Source organism: Saccopteryx bilineata, chromosome 1 (assembly GCF_036850765.1).
Source record: "Saccopteryx bilineata isolate mSacBil1 chromosome 1, mSacBil1_pri_phased_curated, whole genome shotgun sequence".
Taxonomy (NCBI): Eukaryota; Metazoa; Chordata; class Mammalia; order Chiroptera; family Emballonuridae; genus Saccopteryx; species Saccopteryx bilineata.
The window spans coordinates 102,071,130-102,088,740 of NC_089490.1; the positions used below are offsets into that span (position 1 = coordinate 102,071,130).

Here is a 17,611-nt window from a genome sequence, read left to right on the forward strand (position 1 = left end):
GAGGAGCGGATCCAAGAGGCCCGAGTCCCCGGAAGAGGCCTCCAGGTGACGGGAGACCAGGGGCCGGAGCCGTCTGCCGCAGGGAGAGCCCCCCGCTCGGACTCGGGAGCTCAGGTTTCCGTCGTGGAGCTCTTGGTTCCCTTTTGGGAAATTGGACACTCCTCCGGGACTGGGTGAGACAGCTCCCTTCAGTCCTGAGTCCGCCTCTGATCACCTGGCTTACCCACCGGGGCCCTCCAGCTCGGCGTCCTTTTCTGACAGTCGCTGTTGTTCTGAAACGGAAGGTTATTGTGTTTGGGGTGGGTGGGGCAGGTGTTTTGTTAAGGCTAAAATCCGCGTCGGCGGCTTCTGCACTCGTGTTTTAAGCGGAAGAGAAAGGATGGAAGAAGGTTTAGACCGATGAAGCTTGCAAAAACTTCTTGGGATCCGACTGAATACATACCTGTGATTAGTAATTAAGGAGACCAGTATTGTCAAGTCAGCTCCTATAACAGTTTTCATGAGTCTCCAGGCTCAAGAGACTTTAAAGGCGCTATGTCTGACGTGACTTATACAGTAGTTGTAAATCGCAAGCTGTGTTTTGTAAGTTTCAAGCTGCTTTTTTTTTTTTTCTTGTAGTTCAAATTCAGGAATTATGTGTATGGTGATTTGTTTTACAAATTGGATTCTACGAGTAGGAAAATTTCTAAGAGACATTCACATGCCTCTCCATTCTGGAAAATTAACTTAGTTTTACAGCCCGTAACTGTGAAACCCCAGCATGCTTTGATAATGGTTTGGACCGACAGGTGCTTGGAACCTCCTTTTGAACTTGGCCGGCTCTTTTTGATTGGCTTACTGTCTTACTCTTTAGTATAAATGTTAGTCTCTAAAAAGGTTAGGAAGAATTTATCTGCCAAGTACAGGTAGAATTCTTGTTAATATCAAACTGTAGTCATAAAAGACGCCTTCGGGGGGAGGGTTGTGTAAAAGGAAGGAACCTGTGGAAGTAATAACCTTCATTCTTTTCAGATACACTATACACAGATGCAGAAACCTATTCTTTTGTCTCTAAGATCCACTAATAACCAATAAAAAAAGAATACAGGTGCATTGTACTTCTATACAACAGAGTATTTTTTTTTTACCAATCAACCTCGTTAATTGGGAATAATTACTCATGCTCAGATGTTTGAAGTTCATGATTTACCCTCCAAGAAAAATAGGTCTTCTTGTGTTTAACTCAAATGAGTAGATTTGTGTCCTTTTCTATAGATTCGTCTGTCCTTTTCTATAGAAGTGTGACTGCTTCCTCTCTCTTGTGCCTGATTATCACTCCCTCATAAGTTCTGTTAATTTTGCCTCTGGAATAGCTAAGTCTTCCTCTTCGCGGCTAATAATCTAGTTCCAGCCACCATCATCTCTCATCTGAAGTATCACTAGCCTCCTAATTATGGTCTACCTGCATTTACTGAGGCCCCTCTAGGTTTCCACACCAGACCAAGTGGCATTTTAAAAATGCAGATCTAATGATGATGTCTCCAAAGGAAATCATGGTCACCTGATTTCCTTTCCAACCTCATCTCCACAGTGCTTTCTGGCATTCCTTTCTCCCCAGGTCACTCCATTCTGCTTCAAGTACATAGCTTTTGGTTATGAAGCTTCCTTTGCTTGGAAATAGATTCCTTTCCTTTCCATCCAGTTAATGCCTACTCATCAATCAGCTCACTTCAGGAAGACTTTCCTGATTAGAATAGATGCCCCTAATTATATATTCTCTTAACACCATTACAGACTTGACATAGTTATTAATACTTAATAATTTAATGATATGTTCCTCATCTTCTGATACTGTAAAGTGCTTAATAATTGTTAAATGAATGAATTCATTGAATGCTTACTAAATGTTCCAGAAATTGTACTAAACTTTTTATGTGCCTCATCGTCTTGACTCCTCCTATAAATCACTTTAGGAATGGGTGGCATTTCCCCCTTTTTAAAGGTTAGAAATAGTGTTGGGGAGACTAGTTGGTCACAGTGCAAGCAGTTAAGGGTGATCAGAATTGGCATTTGAACCCAGGTTTCCTTGCCACTGAAGGCTGTGTACTTAATCATATAACTCTTAATTTCTTCACTGTACTTGAGAATCCCTGGGGGAGTTGCTCCAACTACAAACCGCAATTGCACATTTATAGGTTCTGATTCTAAAGGTTTGAGATATTACATATGCATCTATATGGTTTAACAAGGTAATCAATCATTAGAAGTTATTAGATGTTCACTAGAATTTGAAAACCATTGTCTGAGACAACACAAGTACTTTATGAGTGTCAGTTTTCACATACTGTATTACAGTGTATTTCAGATTCTATATGTTCTTAAATCAAGGAAGAACTGTAGACTTAAGGGAGTGATATTAGTGGTCATTTGTCAAATTTCCTACCCGGTATTCCTTTTCCCCGCCTTTCCAGCCAAAGGGGTTGAATAGTAAGACTACCACCCCTGTGCTGCTACTTTTTTTTTTAATCACAATAATTTCAAGAATCTGATTGAGTCTCTGTAGGAAAAACTATACCAGGTACATGGGCTGGACTGCCTTCAAAAGAGTTCGATATAATCTCTTCTAAGATTTTACTGATTGTTCAAATTACTAATTTGATATTTAAGCTTATGTTTCCTCATAATTTCTCATGTTTCTTTTTAAATCTTATTGTACAGTGTTCTTAAGTTTGTGAGTGATGGAAACTGATGTTTTACTTCATGTTTCTCCTACTATATCTAACATGGTGCTTTCTACTTAGTAGGTACCTAATAATTTGTTGAATGATGTGTACTTCACAGTACATTGCTAAATCTTGTGTTTTATGTTTGTTTCTTAAAAGCAAGATTATCTTCTGTAAGTAAGAAGTTTCTTTTTTAAGGAATATATTTTTTTAGATTGTATTTATTCATTTTTAGAGAGAGAGAGAGAAGAGGGGGAGGAGCAGGAAGCACCAATTCCTGTATGTGCCTTGACCAGGCAAGCCCAGGGCTTTGAACCAGCAATCTCAGCACTCCAGATCGACGCTTCATCCACTGTGCCACTGCAGGTCAGGCAGTAAGAAGTTTTTTAAACTTCTAATCTCTGAGTGCTCCCACAGGAAATAAAAAACATGTATTTCAAAAATGTATCTCAGGATCATCTTACTTTAAATATAAATAGACAAGCACTGCAGATAGGAGTTTAGGTACAAGAATTTTTCCCAAATATTATGAAGCATTTTATCAAAGGTATTTATGTCATGTTAACGTAATTCTTATTTCAATTTACAAAATTTTATTTTATGAATGCTTAACTATTTAAGTGACTATATAGACTATATAAGTGGTATCTTCTATTTTCAGGCATTTACACAGTAAGAAATCTCAGACCCTGGTGCCTTTTAAAGTAATAAACTATTTTGAGTTCATTTGTATTTATTTGTATTATTCTTTGTAGTCAATGTGCAATATTTTGTGCTATTGAAAGTCTAGTCTCTGCTAGGTGCCATGGAACTAAGTTATTAAATGTAATTTTATTGTGAGATATAATTATAGTATTTCTTTATATTTGCATTACACTTTCAAATAAAATGCAAGTTAATTATACTTTTCAATACTTTCTTCTTGGCAAACTAAGGGACTCTTTTGCACTTGTGTTACTTGAAAATTTAGGAAGTCAGTTTTAGCATAAATACAATTTTAGTTACTATATGTTCTTACTATGTCTAGACTTTATGAGCAGGCAGAAATGAAAGAATTGCTAGTTCCTTTCAACTACCTGCCATCAAGTGCTGTAATACTTAACCCACCTTCTGCAAGGTGCATGTAAAATCTGGTAATGCAACAGATTCACCTACTGGTTTAACTAAAAGCAAGTGATGACTGAGCCAGATGGTAGAAAACTATAATCTTGAGATCGTAGTGAATCTGTCCCAAACCTTATTTTGGCTGAGATTTAGGAGGGAAAGATAATTGAATTTCAAATGAATTCTACTAAGTGATATACAAAGGTAAAAAGGCTTATATGAGGAAATATATATATATTTCTGTCATTTATAACTTTGTCTTTGGAAGAAATGTGCTATTTCTTTATTCATTAATCAAGTGAAAATTTTATAAGCTGTCATTCATTTTAAGAAAAAGTATTTAGATGCTAGGTTTCTTTTTTTTTTTGTATTTTTCTGAAGCTGGAAACGGGGAGAGACAGACAGACTCCCGCATGCGCCCGACTGGGATCCACCCGGTACGCCCACCAGGGGCGACGCTCTGCCCACCAGCGGGCGATGCTCTGCCCTTCCGGGGTGTCGCTCTGCCGCCACCAGAGCCACTCTAGCGCCTGGGGCAGAGGCCAAGGAGCCATCCCCAGCGCCCGGGCCATCTTTGCTCCAATGGAGCCTTGGCTGCGGGAGGGGAAGAGAGAGAGAGAGGAGGGGGGGGTGGAGAAGCAAATGGGCGCTTCTCCTATGTACCCTGGCCGGGAATCGAACCTGGTCCCCTGCACGCCAGGCCGACGCTCTACCGCTGAGCCAACCGGCCAGGGCGATGCTAGGTTTCTTATATATCAAAAGGCTATTGGCTAATAATTCAAAGTCTTATTTTACAAACTCATTCAGTTAATTCTGTTCTTAGCCTTCTGTTGCTCTCATGATATTCTTATTGGGTTTCCTTAGGTCACCATATTCAAGCCCATAGTCTTAACTGCTGTACTGCCTGTATGCTCATGGTGCCCAAATTTTGATCTTCAATCTGAAGTTTTTTTCTACATTTTTGACCTACGTACCTAAAAACCTACTGGATATATCTCTGTATGAATGTAATTAAGGTAACTCAAATTCAACATGTCCAAAATTGAGTTCTTTTTCCCACAAAAGAAACAGTTGTCTCCTTTAAGTCCTGCCTTGGTAAATGGTTTCACTCTCCACCTAGACTATGAAATAAGAAACCTGATTGAGATTCCTAGTTTTGTCCCTTCCCTTTATCTAATTGCAAGTTCTCTGAGTTCTCATACTCATTTGTTTTCTTTCCTTTCTGCTGTTTCCTTAATTTAGCAACCTCTTTCTATTTTAAAATTTGGTACACAGTATAATGTGTAAAAGTGCATAATGGAGTTAAATATGTAATTATAAAATAAACATCCATGTAACCAGCATCTTTGAAATACCTACTTCACTCGACTATCTCTTCTCTTTCTTCTTTGTCCCCATTTCCAAGTGTCTTTTTCTTTGTTTTCTTGCTCTATATTTTCTCTCTCTTTCTCTTTCTCCCTTTGTCTCCTTTACACACACACACACACACACTCTCTCTCTCTCTCTCTCTCTCTCTCATATGCACATGTTTGCATTCTTCCCTGAATTCTCTTTAGTCTTGCAGTATATCCTTTCATTCCTAGTGTATTATTCACTCTGCTTAATGGATTGATCATCTTACCTCATGCTTGAAATCCTTTTGTGGCTTATTATAGCTTGATTTCTTACAACTTTATACCCTTGATGATCTGGTTTTTCTAACCCTTCTTTCCCCTACTTTCTTCTTTTTTTTTTTTTTTTTTTTCATTTTTCTGAAGCTGGAAACAGGGAGAGACAGTCAGACAGACTCCCGCATGCGCCCGACTGGGATCCACCCGGCCCGCCCACCAGGGGCGGTGCTCTGCCCCCCAGGGGGCGATGCTCTGCCCATCCTGGGCGTCGCCATATTGCGACCAGAGCCACTCTAGCGCCTGAGGCAGAGGCCACAGAGCCATGCCCAGCGCCCGGGCCATCTCTGCTCCAATGGAGCCTTGGCTGCGGGAGGGGAAGAGAGAGACAGAGAGGAAAGCGCGGCGGAGGGGTGGAGAAGCAAATGAGCGCTTCTCCTGTGTGCCCTGGCCGGGAATCGATCCCGGGTCCTCCGCACGCTAGGCCGACGCTCTACCGCTGAGCCAACCCCTACTTTCTTCTTATTCTCCAGCTTTTATCTGAACTGCTTTGTTACTATACTTCTACCATTCACTATCTAGGTCACCTATACACACCTTTACTGAGAGAGACAGGCAGGCAGGCAGGCAGGACGGGAGAGAGATGAGAAGCATCAACTTGTGGCACTTCAGTTCATTGATTGCTTTCTCATATGTGTCTTGACTGGGGAGCTCCACCTGAGCCAGTGACCTGTTGCTCAAGCCAGCAACCTTGGGCTCAGGCCAGTGACCATGGGGTCATGTCTATGATCTCATGGTCAAGCCAGCATCTCCATGCTCAAGCCAGGTGAGCCTGTGCTCAAGCCGGCGACCTCGGGGTTTCAAACTTGAGTCCTCAGTGTCCCAGGTTGATGCTCTATCCACTGCACCGCCACCTGGTCAGGCACTCATACACACCTTTAAAGACATCTCAAGTCTTACCGTTTTGGGCAAACTCATCTGTTTCAATTCTTTTCCTCCTATAACACTGTACATTTATATTCTTTGGCATTTTATCACTGAAGACTAATGCTGTGGTTGGTTTATTTCTCTGTCTTTTGTCACTTTGATGGTAAGATCTGTCTTTCATAACTTATTTTTCCTTCTTTCCTCCCAGTTTTATTATATGGCATCAGGTACATAGTGGGTACTCAGTAAGTAATTCACCAGATGAATTTCCACGTCTATTCCTACCTTGTGCACACTAGTGTTGACTCTGGATGATGGATAGGCATCTCACATTTGAATATTAACTTTGGAAATAACCCTTGTTTTCATACTGAACTATTTGTAGTTTCAGGTCACATCATAGTCTTCCTACCCTTTGTGTCTTGACACATTTATTCTGGAATGCTCTGTCCCACTTATTCTTCCTGAAAACACTTCAAAAGTCAAAAACAATTCATTTTCGAGCCAATTTTTGTGTCCCCACAATATGGTTCATTCATTCCTCTGGTTAATTGCTATAAATTTTTTTGTAGGTATAAGTTTGCTATTACACTGAATCCCTAAAGAGCAGATACATTTCCATTTCTATATACAGTTACAAAGGATCTGTTTTTATATTATTGAATCTTTTGATTATGTTTTCCTTTCATGAAAACCTTGAAGTTCATGCTTATTTAAATAAATTTGTTCCTAAACATTCCTGTGACATTCATCTTGTTTCTTAATTGTAATTCTCTGATAGGTAAAGCATGGGGCCTTTCTGTTGATATCTGGTGTGGAAGAAATAAAGTATTTCTTACCAAACTTCTTTTTGCTTTACTCATAAAGAACTTTCTCTCAGGATTAATGCATTCTCCAGTTGTCTTCTTCATACCCCCCAAAGTTTTTTATGCTTAAGTCAGTGCTGTATGGTAAGACTGGGATGGCTGAGCAAAATACTTTTCTTTGGTAAAGTGGGAGAAAATTGTGGAGAAAGAAAGAGTTTGTTAAGGAAAACTTTCAGGACACAGACATGTTCACGTGGGAGTCAATTATAGGAAAGAGTACATATGGAAGATGCATAGTTGAAGAGTGATAGGGTTTTAAACTTTTTGTACCATGGACTCTTGACAATTTAGGGCCTATGGATCCCTTCTCAGAGTAATATTTTAGGGTCAACTTGTTTAAAGCTTCTGGAATTCTGATTTGATTGCATTGAATTTATAGCTTGAAAGTTCCCCATGTATTAACATCTTAACACTATTGAAGCTTCCAATTCATGTACACAATCTTTTCATATATTAGTCTTCAGTTTTCCTCAGCAATTTTTTTTGTTTTTATTGTACAAATCTTGTATATCTTGCTAAATTTATCCTTAGGTATTTCATGTCCTTGAAATGGTAATTTTTGAAATTTCAATATTTAGTTGCCAGTTTCTAGTATATGGAAAGCTGTCGTTTTAAATGTATTGTTCTTGTATTCTGCAGTCATGCTAAACTCACATATTATTTCTAGTAGCTTTTTTTTTCTCCTGAGAAAGGCAGACAGGGACAGAGGGACAGACAGACAGGAAAGGAAAGAGATGAGAAACATCAACTTGTAGTTGTGGCACCTTAGTTGTTCATTGATTGCTTTCTCATATGTCCCTTGAATGGAGGGCTCCACCTGAACCAGTGACCCCTTGCTCAAGCCAATGACCTTGAGTCATGTGTATGATCCCATGGCAACCTTGGGGTTTTGAACTGGGTCCTTTATGCCCCAGGCCTGGTCAGGCAGTTCTAGTAGCTTTTTAGTAGATTTCCTCTGACTTACGTTACAGGATCATGTCATTTAGGAATAAAGAGTTTTACTTCTTCCCAATCTGAATGCCTTTTATTTCTTCTTTTTATTGCTTTGGCCAGGACCTCCATTAGAGTATTGAACAGAACTGGTAAAAGTAGATACCCTTACTTTCTTCCCAAACTTAGGGAGAAAGCCATCAATCTTTCATCTTTAAATATAATATTAGCTCTAGGTATTCGAAGATTCCATTTATCTGGTTAAGGAAATTTCTTTTTGTTCTTAGTTTGCTGAGAGTTTTTATCATGAATGGGTATTGAATTTTGTCAAAATTTTTTATTGTTTTTACTGATACTAAGTAACTTTTTATCACCTTTACTGAGATGGTATGTTTGCTTTTCTCTATTATTTAGTTAGTACAATAAATTACATGGATATGTTTTTTGAACCTTAAATCATCCTTGCATTCCTGAGGTGCTGGATTTGTTGGATTTGGTGTGCTAATATTTTGTTAAGGATTTTTCCATGTTGATGAGGTATATTAATGTTCATATTTCTTATGTCATTATTTGATGGTAGTATTAGGGCAGCACAGACTATAAACGTGAAAATTTCTGGAAGAGCATGTATGGACTTGATATAATTTCTTCCTAAAATGTTTGCTAGAATTAAACAGGGGAGTCCTCAAGTCCTGGAGTTTTCTTTGTGGTAAGAATTATAGTTATGAGTTGAATTTCTTTTATATGGAACTCTTCTGGCTTTCTGTTCCTTCTTGTGTCAATTTTTATAGTTGTGGCTTTCAAGGAATTTTCCAGTTCATCTGAGTTGTTGAATTAATTGACACAAGATTATTTATTTATTTATTTATTTATTTATTTATTTATTGTAACAGAGAAAGAGAGAGATAGGGACAGACAGGAAGGGAAAGAGATGAGAAGCATCAAGTCTTTGTTGTGCCACTTTAGTTGTTCATTGATTGCTTTCTCATATGTGCCTTGACCGAGGGCTACAGCAGACCGAGTGACTCCTTGCTCAAGCCAGAGACCTTGGGCTTAAGACAGTGAGTGACCTTGGGCTTCAAGCCAGTGACAAATGGGCTCAAGCCAGAGACCTTGGAGTCATGTCTATGATCCTATGCTGAAGCCAGCGACCCCGCGCTCAAGCTGGCAACCTCGGGGTTTCAAACCTGGGTCCTCTGTATCCCAGTCCGACACTCTATCTACTGTGCCACTATCTGGTCAGGCACATAAGATCTTTTGTTAGTAATACTTTATTCATTTAGAATTTAAAAGACGTAGAGAATTAGAATCTGTAGGGTTTCCTGTATTTTGGACATTGGTCATTTTTCCTTAATGTAGACAGAGGTTTGGGGCTTCATTGATTTTTTTTTCTTTTTCTTTTCTGTATTAAATAGAGTATTAAATTACATTAAATTTAGTCTGTTTTGGTGATTTCTATTCATTATTCCCTTTTCTTCTATATATTTTGGGTTTAATTTTCTGTTTTTCCCCCTAGCTTCCTAAGGTGGAAGCTTAGACCCTTGATTTTGTATTTCTTTCGTCTAATGTAAATACTTAAAGCTATAAATTTCCCACTAAGCACTGCTTTACCTACATTCCACAGATTCATTTTCATTCACTTCAAAATATTTAAAAATTTTCTGATTTCTTTTTTAACCCTTGGATTATTTAGTAGTATTAGATTTTCAAGTATTTGCATGTTTTCTACATATCTATTTCTGATTTCTAGTTTAATTTCATTGTGATCAAAGAGTATATATTATTTTAGTGGTTTTAAATGTTGAGATGTGTTGAATGGCCCAGCATATAGTTTGTGTTAGTGAATGTTCCATGTATATGTGAAATGAAAATGTATGCTGCTGTTGTGGAATGTTTTAGGTCAGATTGTTTGATAGTGTCAGTCAGGTCTTCTATATCCTTACTGATTTTCTATCTGCTTGGTCTATCTGTCCAGCTGTTACTGAGGGTAGAACCACTGAAGTCTTCCAACTATAATTGTGGATTTGTCTATCGTTTCAGTTTTATCACTTCTTGCTGCATTTGTTTTAAACTCTCATTCATCATATACACAGGTTTGTTATGTCCTCTTGATAAATTAACAACCTTATTTTTATGAAATATCTTTCTTTGTCTTGAAGCCTATTCTGTCTTGTTATTAATATAGCCAGTCCAGCTTTGTATATTTTCATATTCTTTTACTTTTAAATCTTCTTGTAAAGTGGTTTCAAAGTGAATTTCTTGTAAGCAGCATAAAGTGGGGTCTTGCTTTTTTATCTAGGTTGACAGTCTGTACCTTTAAATTGGAATTTAAAATGATTTACACATAAAGTAATTATTTATATGGTTGTATTTAAATCTACTATTTTGATACTTGTTTTCTATGTCACATTTGTTCTCTATTCCTTTCTCGTTTCCTACTTCCTTTTGTATTCAGAATTCCATTTTATTTTCAATACTGACTTTTTAGCTGTATCTTTATTATTTTAGTTATTACTCTAGGTTTTATAATATGTCTTTAACTTGCCTCACTCTACCTTCACATGATGTTTGTACTACTTCAGATACAATGCAAGACTCTTTCAAAATTATATTCCCATTACCCCTATTGTCCTTGGTTTATTTTGTCATATTTTTTACTTAAGCACAGTACACTTTGTTTTTGCTTTCAGTGATTTGTTTTTTTGTTTATTTTGTATGTGTGTGTGTGAGAGATGAGAAGCATCAACTTGCAGTTGTATCACTTTAGTTATTCATTGATTGCTTTTCATACATGCCTTGGTTGGGGGAGGGGGGGCTCAAGCCAAGCCAGTGACCTTGGGCTCTAACCAGCGACTTGCAGCTTCTTGCACTCAAGCCAAATGAGCCTGGTCTCAAGCCAGTGACCTTGGGGTTTCAAACCTGAGTCCTCAGAATCCCAGGTCTGTGTGCTATTCACTGCGCCATTACCAGTCAGGTAGCGTTCTGCTATTTTTTAAAGACAACATGAGAAATTCTTTTATATAGCCATATAATTTTTATTTCCAATGTCCTTCATTCTTGTTGTAGATTCAAATTTTCACCTGCTTATCTTTTTCCTTCTGTTTAAAGAACTTTTTAAAATTTATCATATACTGAATATCACTTGGCAGTGGATTCTCTTAGAGTTTGTTTTCTTGAAGAAATCTTTATTTCACATTTATTTTTGAAAGTATTTTTCCCATGACTTAACAGAATTTGAGGTCGACTCTTTTTTTAGGAAGGGGTGGAAGCATCAGCTCATGTAGTTGCTTCAGTATGTGCCTTGGCTGGGCAAGTCTGGAGTTTCAAACTGATGAATGGCCTCAGCATTCCAGGTTGATGCTTTATCCACTGTGCCACCACAGGTCAGGTGACAGTTTCTTTTAGTCTTCATTCATTTATTTTCTGGCTTGTATAGTTTTTGATGAGAAGTCTTAAGGAAAATTTTTATCTTTTTTCCTTTCTATATGATTTATCTGTTCAGCTGCTTTTATGATTTTATTCTTAACCACTGATTTTCAGCTATTTGATATGACATATCTAGGCATGGTGTTCTTTATGTTTATTTTGCTTATGGTTCATTGAATTTATTGCTGTTTGCATTGAATTTGGAAAAGTTTTGGTCATTATTTTTCCAAATATTATTTTCCCCTTGTCCCCCTCAAATTTTTTATTTTTATTTTTGTATTTTTCTGAAGTTGGAAACGGGGAGGCAAACAGACTCCCACATGCGCCCGACTGGGATTCTCCTGGCACGCCCACCAGGGGGCGATGCTCTGCCCATCTGGGGCGTCGCTCTGTTGCAACCAGAGCCATTCTAGCGCCTGAGGCAGAGGCCACAGAGCCATCCTTAGCACCTGGGCCATCTTTTGCTCCAATAGAGCCTTGGCTGCGGGAGGGGAAGAGAGAGACAGAGAGGAAGGAAAGGGGGAGGGGTGAAGAAGCAGATGGGCGCTTCTCCTGTGTGCCCTGGCCAGGAATTGAACCCGGGACTCCCGCACGCCAGGCCGACGCTCTACCACTGAGCCAACCAGCCAGGGCCAGCTTTTTAATGCCTTTATTAATTCTGTAATCTGTCATTTTGGAGTCTTTATTGGTTGCTTTTAGTCCTATGATCACATTTTCTAGCTTCTTGGCATGTCTAATAATTATTGAGTGCATGCTGAACATTGTGAATATTGTGTTGTTTAGCGTCTAAATTTTTTTTTAAATAAGTATGGGGATTTGTTCCATTAAGTCAGTTAAGTAATTTGTGATTAGTTTCTTTGAGGTTTGCTTTTAGTTTGTTAGGGCAGAGTTAGCATGGCGCTTACTCTAAGAATAGTCTGTTCTACTAGTCAGGCCTGATTCTTGTGAGATTTCTACTGAATGCCTTTAGGATAAACAAAAAATCTTCGCTTTCACTGGTGAGAAATCAAGTAATTGGTGTGAACTCTGGAACTGTTTAACTCTCAGCTCTCTCTAGTTGGTCCTTGAGTGATCTGTTGGAGTTTCACACCATACATGTGCATCTTAGTATTTAACAGAGCATCAAGGGAACCCCTATTCAAATTTCTGGAGCTCCTTTTCAGTATAATAGTTTCCTTCTCTCTCTCTCTCTCTTTGATTTTCTTTAAAAAATATTTACTCCCTTCTCTTTGAAATTCTACCCCAGAACTCTCATTCACCTCAGCATCCCTGAATTTTAATTTGCCATCTCAACTTTTTAACTCAGACTGCTTCTTGGAATTCTACTGCTTGTTGGTTCACATTGTGCCTCTAGGCAGAAAGCTGGGGGAGTCTTAGGATTCACCTGGTTAGTTTGCTTTCTCACTGGGATCATGTATATACCTGTGCTGCCTGCCCAGTGTTTGAAAATGTTTATTTCATATATTTTTGTTTGTAGTTGGTTAAAGTGAGAGAGTAAATTCAGTCTTTGTAACTCTGGGATGGCCATGAGCGTGTAAAATTTTAAATATATTTTTCTTTTAAAAAAAATTTTTTTTATTGATTTTATAGAGGGTTGGGGAAGTAAGAAGTATCAGCTCATAATTGCTTCACTTTAGTTGTTCATTTCTTGCCTGTTGCTTGTTGTCTGTGCCTTGACCAGGCAATTCTAGGGTTTCGAATCAGCGACCTCAGCATTCCAGGTTGACGTTCTATCCCCTGCACCACCATAGGCCAGATTTAAATATCTTTTTATGACCTATTGCTTATGCATATATATATATATATATATTTTTACAGAGGGAGAATCAGAGTGAGGGATAGACAGGGACAGACAGACAGGAACGGAGAGATGAGAAGTATCAATCATTAGTTTTTTGTTGCGCATTGCGACACCTTAGTTGTTCATTGAGTGCTTTCTCATATGTGCCTTGACCGTAGGCCTTCAGCAGACCGAGTAACCCCTTGCTTGAGCCAGCGACCTTGGGTGAATTTTTGCTCAAACCAGATGAGCCCACACTCAAGCTGGGTCTCGAACCTGGATCTTCCGCATCCCAGTCTGACGCTCTATCCACTGCGCCACTGCCTGGTCAGGCTTATGCATATTTTTATTGTCCTTTTGTCATCAATTCTTTTCTTTAAGAAAATATTCTCAAATTATTTCACAGTGTAATAGCAATTATTTTAATGAACAAAACTTTTATAAAATATGCATTTATTGCTTAGTATAGCATTAGCTTTAGTTAAGTTTTATATGGTTGTTTTTAGTGCGAAGGAAGATTCAGACCCTCTATGCCACTTTATGTCTTAAAGGATCCAAATTATACAGTTGAGCAACATTCGTATCAGTGTCAGGTGTGAATATGTCTTTTTCTTCCTGGTCTGTGACAGTTGAGGTTCCTAGACTTAAATTTACACGTAAGTTATATTGGGTTCTGAGAAGACCAAACTGACATATGGCTTTTATCTCTATAGGATTGTTTGGTTATATTAAGCTTTTTAGACTAAATGATGAATGTTAAATGCTTAAACAAATAAAAGCAAATGATCAGAACTCCCTTAACTCCTTGTGTTTTTAGGAAACTAACTACGCAATATTGCAGCCATGGAGTCCATGCTTAATAAGTTGAAGAGTACTGTTACAAAAGTAACAGCTGATGTCACTAGTGCTGTAATGGGAAATCCTGTGACTAGAGAATTCGATGTTGGTCGACATATTGCCAGTGGTGGCAATGGGCTAGCTTGGAAGATTTTTAATGGCACTAAAAAGTCAACAAAACAGGTAAGTTTTAATTGAGTTCAACTGGAAAAAACATACATGCTAATAATAAGTATCATAATGTGCATGTGTGCATTTTTATGTTAAATTTCAAAAGTAATGAGTTCTTTAGTTTTCATTTCATCTAATGAAGTCATACAAAAACGAATGCTTTTAAGCATGTTCTGAATCTCAGATTATAAATATATTATTTGATATTTCATCTTATAATTTAATTTTGCTTAATAAAGTAAACATAGCAGCTGAGCAGATGAGTATGTAGTGTCAGATTTTAACCTTTTGAGTAGTATGAACGTTCATGTATGTACTCGTGCTCCCTGACCATCCAGAATATGAGCGTACAAAAATTTTTACTTTAAAAATGTGTAAGGCAACATTAAAAAAAGGCAAATGTATGTTCTTCTTGTTTCTATAAATTGGTTGTCAAACAAACATGATTTTAAGTTAATAAAACTGGAACTGGAACTAATTTTCATTTTTTGGAAAAAAAAATTCACTCCTGGGAATCAGTGAGCATGAAAAAAACTCACTATTCAAAGGGTTAATATTTAACAAACTGTATGTTTTAAATGAAAAATTATGTTCCTTTTCATATTTGTTGGTAAGTTATTAGTAAAATGCCCACTTAATTTTTCCAACATGAAATGCATTCTTATTTAGTGTATTCTTTTTTTTTTCTTTAGCAAGAGTGACAGAGAGAGGGACATATAGGGACAGACAGGCAGCAAGGGAGAGAGATGAGATGAGAAGCATCAACTCTTCATTGTGGCACCTTAGTTGTTCATTGGTTGCTTTCTCTTATTTAGTGCATTCGTATTCCCTCTTTTATTCTCTGCCTTCTAGAAAATAGACTTCTATAGAGTTCTTGTGTTTAACCTGATAGTTTTTACCATTATAAGGGGATATATTTATGGGGTATAATCAGTAATATGTCTTGATATATGTTGATTTCAAAGGTATTTTAAAACTAGTTGGGAGTTTAAAACTCTTTTAGTGAAGAGAAGTTTGAATGAGGTATATTATTTTTTTTTTAATTTGACTTAAGGAACTAACCGATTGTTCTTAGAAATGTGAAGAATGTGTTAAATTTTACTAACAGCTTTCTGTTAAAATTGTTAAAGAATTGAAAAATTTTCACATTTAAGATGCCTGTAGAACTAGGTTATTTCAAAAGAAAAATTACCATCTCCAAAAGTACTTTTACTTCCCTACAACTGAAGTATTTGAATTGTATTGTGGAACTGTGCACCTGAAACCTGTATAAATTTATTAACCAATGTCACCTTAATAAATTCAATAACATTTTTTAAAAATAGTAAACAAAGCCTGATCAGGCAATGGCGCAGTGGATAGAGCTTCGGACTGGGATGCGGAGGACCCAGGTTCGAGACCCAGAGGTCACCAGCTTGAGCGTGAGCTTATCTGGTTTGAGCAAAGCTCACCAGCTTGGACCCAGGGTCGCTGGCTTGAGCAAGGGGTTACTCGGTCTGCTGAAGGCCCATGGATAAGGCATATATGAGAAAGCAATCAATGAACAACTAAGGTGTCACAACAAAAAACTAATGATTGATGTTTCTCATCTCTCTCTGTTCCTGTCTGTCCTTATCGATCCCTCTCTCTGACTTTGTCTCTGTAAAAAAAAAAAAAAAAGAAAAAGTAAACAAAACTACAAAAACTTACGGGATTTATTACATATCTTTTCTAGTGACCACACAGTCATGTAATTGTGGTGGATATGTGTTACTTGTCACTCTTCCAAAAGCAGCCCATTTCCCAAACAAGTCTGTTAAAGACTGAACTGGTTTTGGTTATACTTCTGTAAAGTAGAAATCTTGGTCCTGTGATAGATAGATTGCTTGTGTGCAGTTTGTACATGACCTATAAATCTTGTTTTTGTTGCCATTTGGTGGAAGTCTTTGTGTCCATAGTTGATCTATATCTTCAATGCTGCTGATTGATTTGCCTTTTTTTTTTTATTTATCATTTTTGAACATTGTTTTCTCTTTCAATTCACCAGAAGCTCATCCACAAAGTAAATGGCTACTTAAAAAGCTGTTAGTGAGCTCATGATATTTGTAAATAACCAATCTCCAACACTAGCACAAATTGCTTTTACAATCAGTAATATAAGGGGAAAGTGAAAAAACACCAGATTTACTCAATTGTACATTATTTATTAAGGATGTGGTGACAGAATCATGTTTCTGTGCTAAATAAGTTCTAGGTATTTGTGTTTATAGTAGTAATTCATAAGCTAACATCCTCTGGTAATGTTGGAGCTTCTGTTGCTGCTCATAGAACATGAAAATGAGGCACAAATAATAGATAATTGATTGGATATTGTATGATAATATAGCATTTCCATCTGCTGACTGCCCAAACTGGGTTCTTCTAGGAAACTTGACTACATTTTTATCCCTCCCCCCAATTTATTGCTTTGAGTAAGAAAGGTAGTTTTAGAATATTTCAGTGTTCTCTATGAATATGATTTTGAACTTTTTTCTTTGCCTCTTTCACACCTCATGGGGCAGAACTGATTAACCTATCTGCACTATTGGCTAATTCCTGAACTGATAGCAGAGTCTCTACCCACCTAGTCACTGAAGCCTCATTTAAATTTTTTCTTTAATTGAAAAGTTCTAATTCCTTTTAAATTGCCTTTTTATTAAAAGGGGATAATAGAAAATAGATCATCTAGAGTTTCACTGTTCAATATGATAGCCACTAGCTATATATATGACTATTTCAGTTAATTGAAATGAACTATAATTAAATTTATTTCTTGAGTTGTACTAGTGACATTTCAGATGCTCCATAGCCACATGTGGCTAGTACGAGATATAGAACTTCCTGTGATCTTAGAGAAGTTGGGCAAAAAACAAAATGGAAAATGATATACTCTTTTTTTTTTTTTTTTTTTCTTTTCATTTTTCTGAAGCTGGAAACAGGGAGAGACAGTCAGACAGACTCCCGCATGCGCCCGACCGGGATCCACCTGGCACGCCCACCAGGGGCGAAGCTCTGCCCACCAGGGGGTGATGCTCTGCCCATCCTGGGCATCGCCATGTTGCGACCAGAGCAACTCTAGCGCCTGGGGCAGAGGCCACAGAGCCATCCCCAGCGCCCGGGCCATCTTTGCTCCAATGGAGCCTTGGCTGCAGGAGGGGACGAGAGAGACAGAGAGGAAAGCGCGGCGGAGGGGTGGAGAAGCAAATGGGCGCTTCTCCTGTGTGCCCTGGCCGGGAATCGAAC

The 17,611-nt window shown here is 37.9% G+C and overlaps 1 protein-coding gene across 8 annotated transcripts in view; it reads left to right on the forward strand.

Annotated features, from left to right (window-relative positions):
• SCYL2 (SCY1 like pseudokinase 2) overlaps window positions 1-17,611 on the forward strand; it is a 58,193-nt gene that overhangs the window by 433 nt on the left and 40,149 nt on the right. For 2 of the 8 annotated variants that reach the window (XM_066262392.1, XM_066262459.1), the window contains exons 2-3: window positions 2,938-3,068; window positions 14,160-14,362. In XM_066262392.1, coding sequence (XP_066118489.1) covers window positions 14,186-14,362 — 177 coding nt within the window. In that variant the 5' untranslated portion in view covers window positions 2,938-3,068; window positions 14,160-14,185. Of the gene's footprint in view, window positions 1-37; window positions 174-563; window positions 583-2,937; window positions 3,077-14,159; window positions 14,363-17,611 lie in introns of those variants that run through there. The other 6 variants (XM_066262402.1, XM_066262450.1, XM_066262412.1 and 3 more) reach the window with 5 other exon arrangements.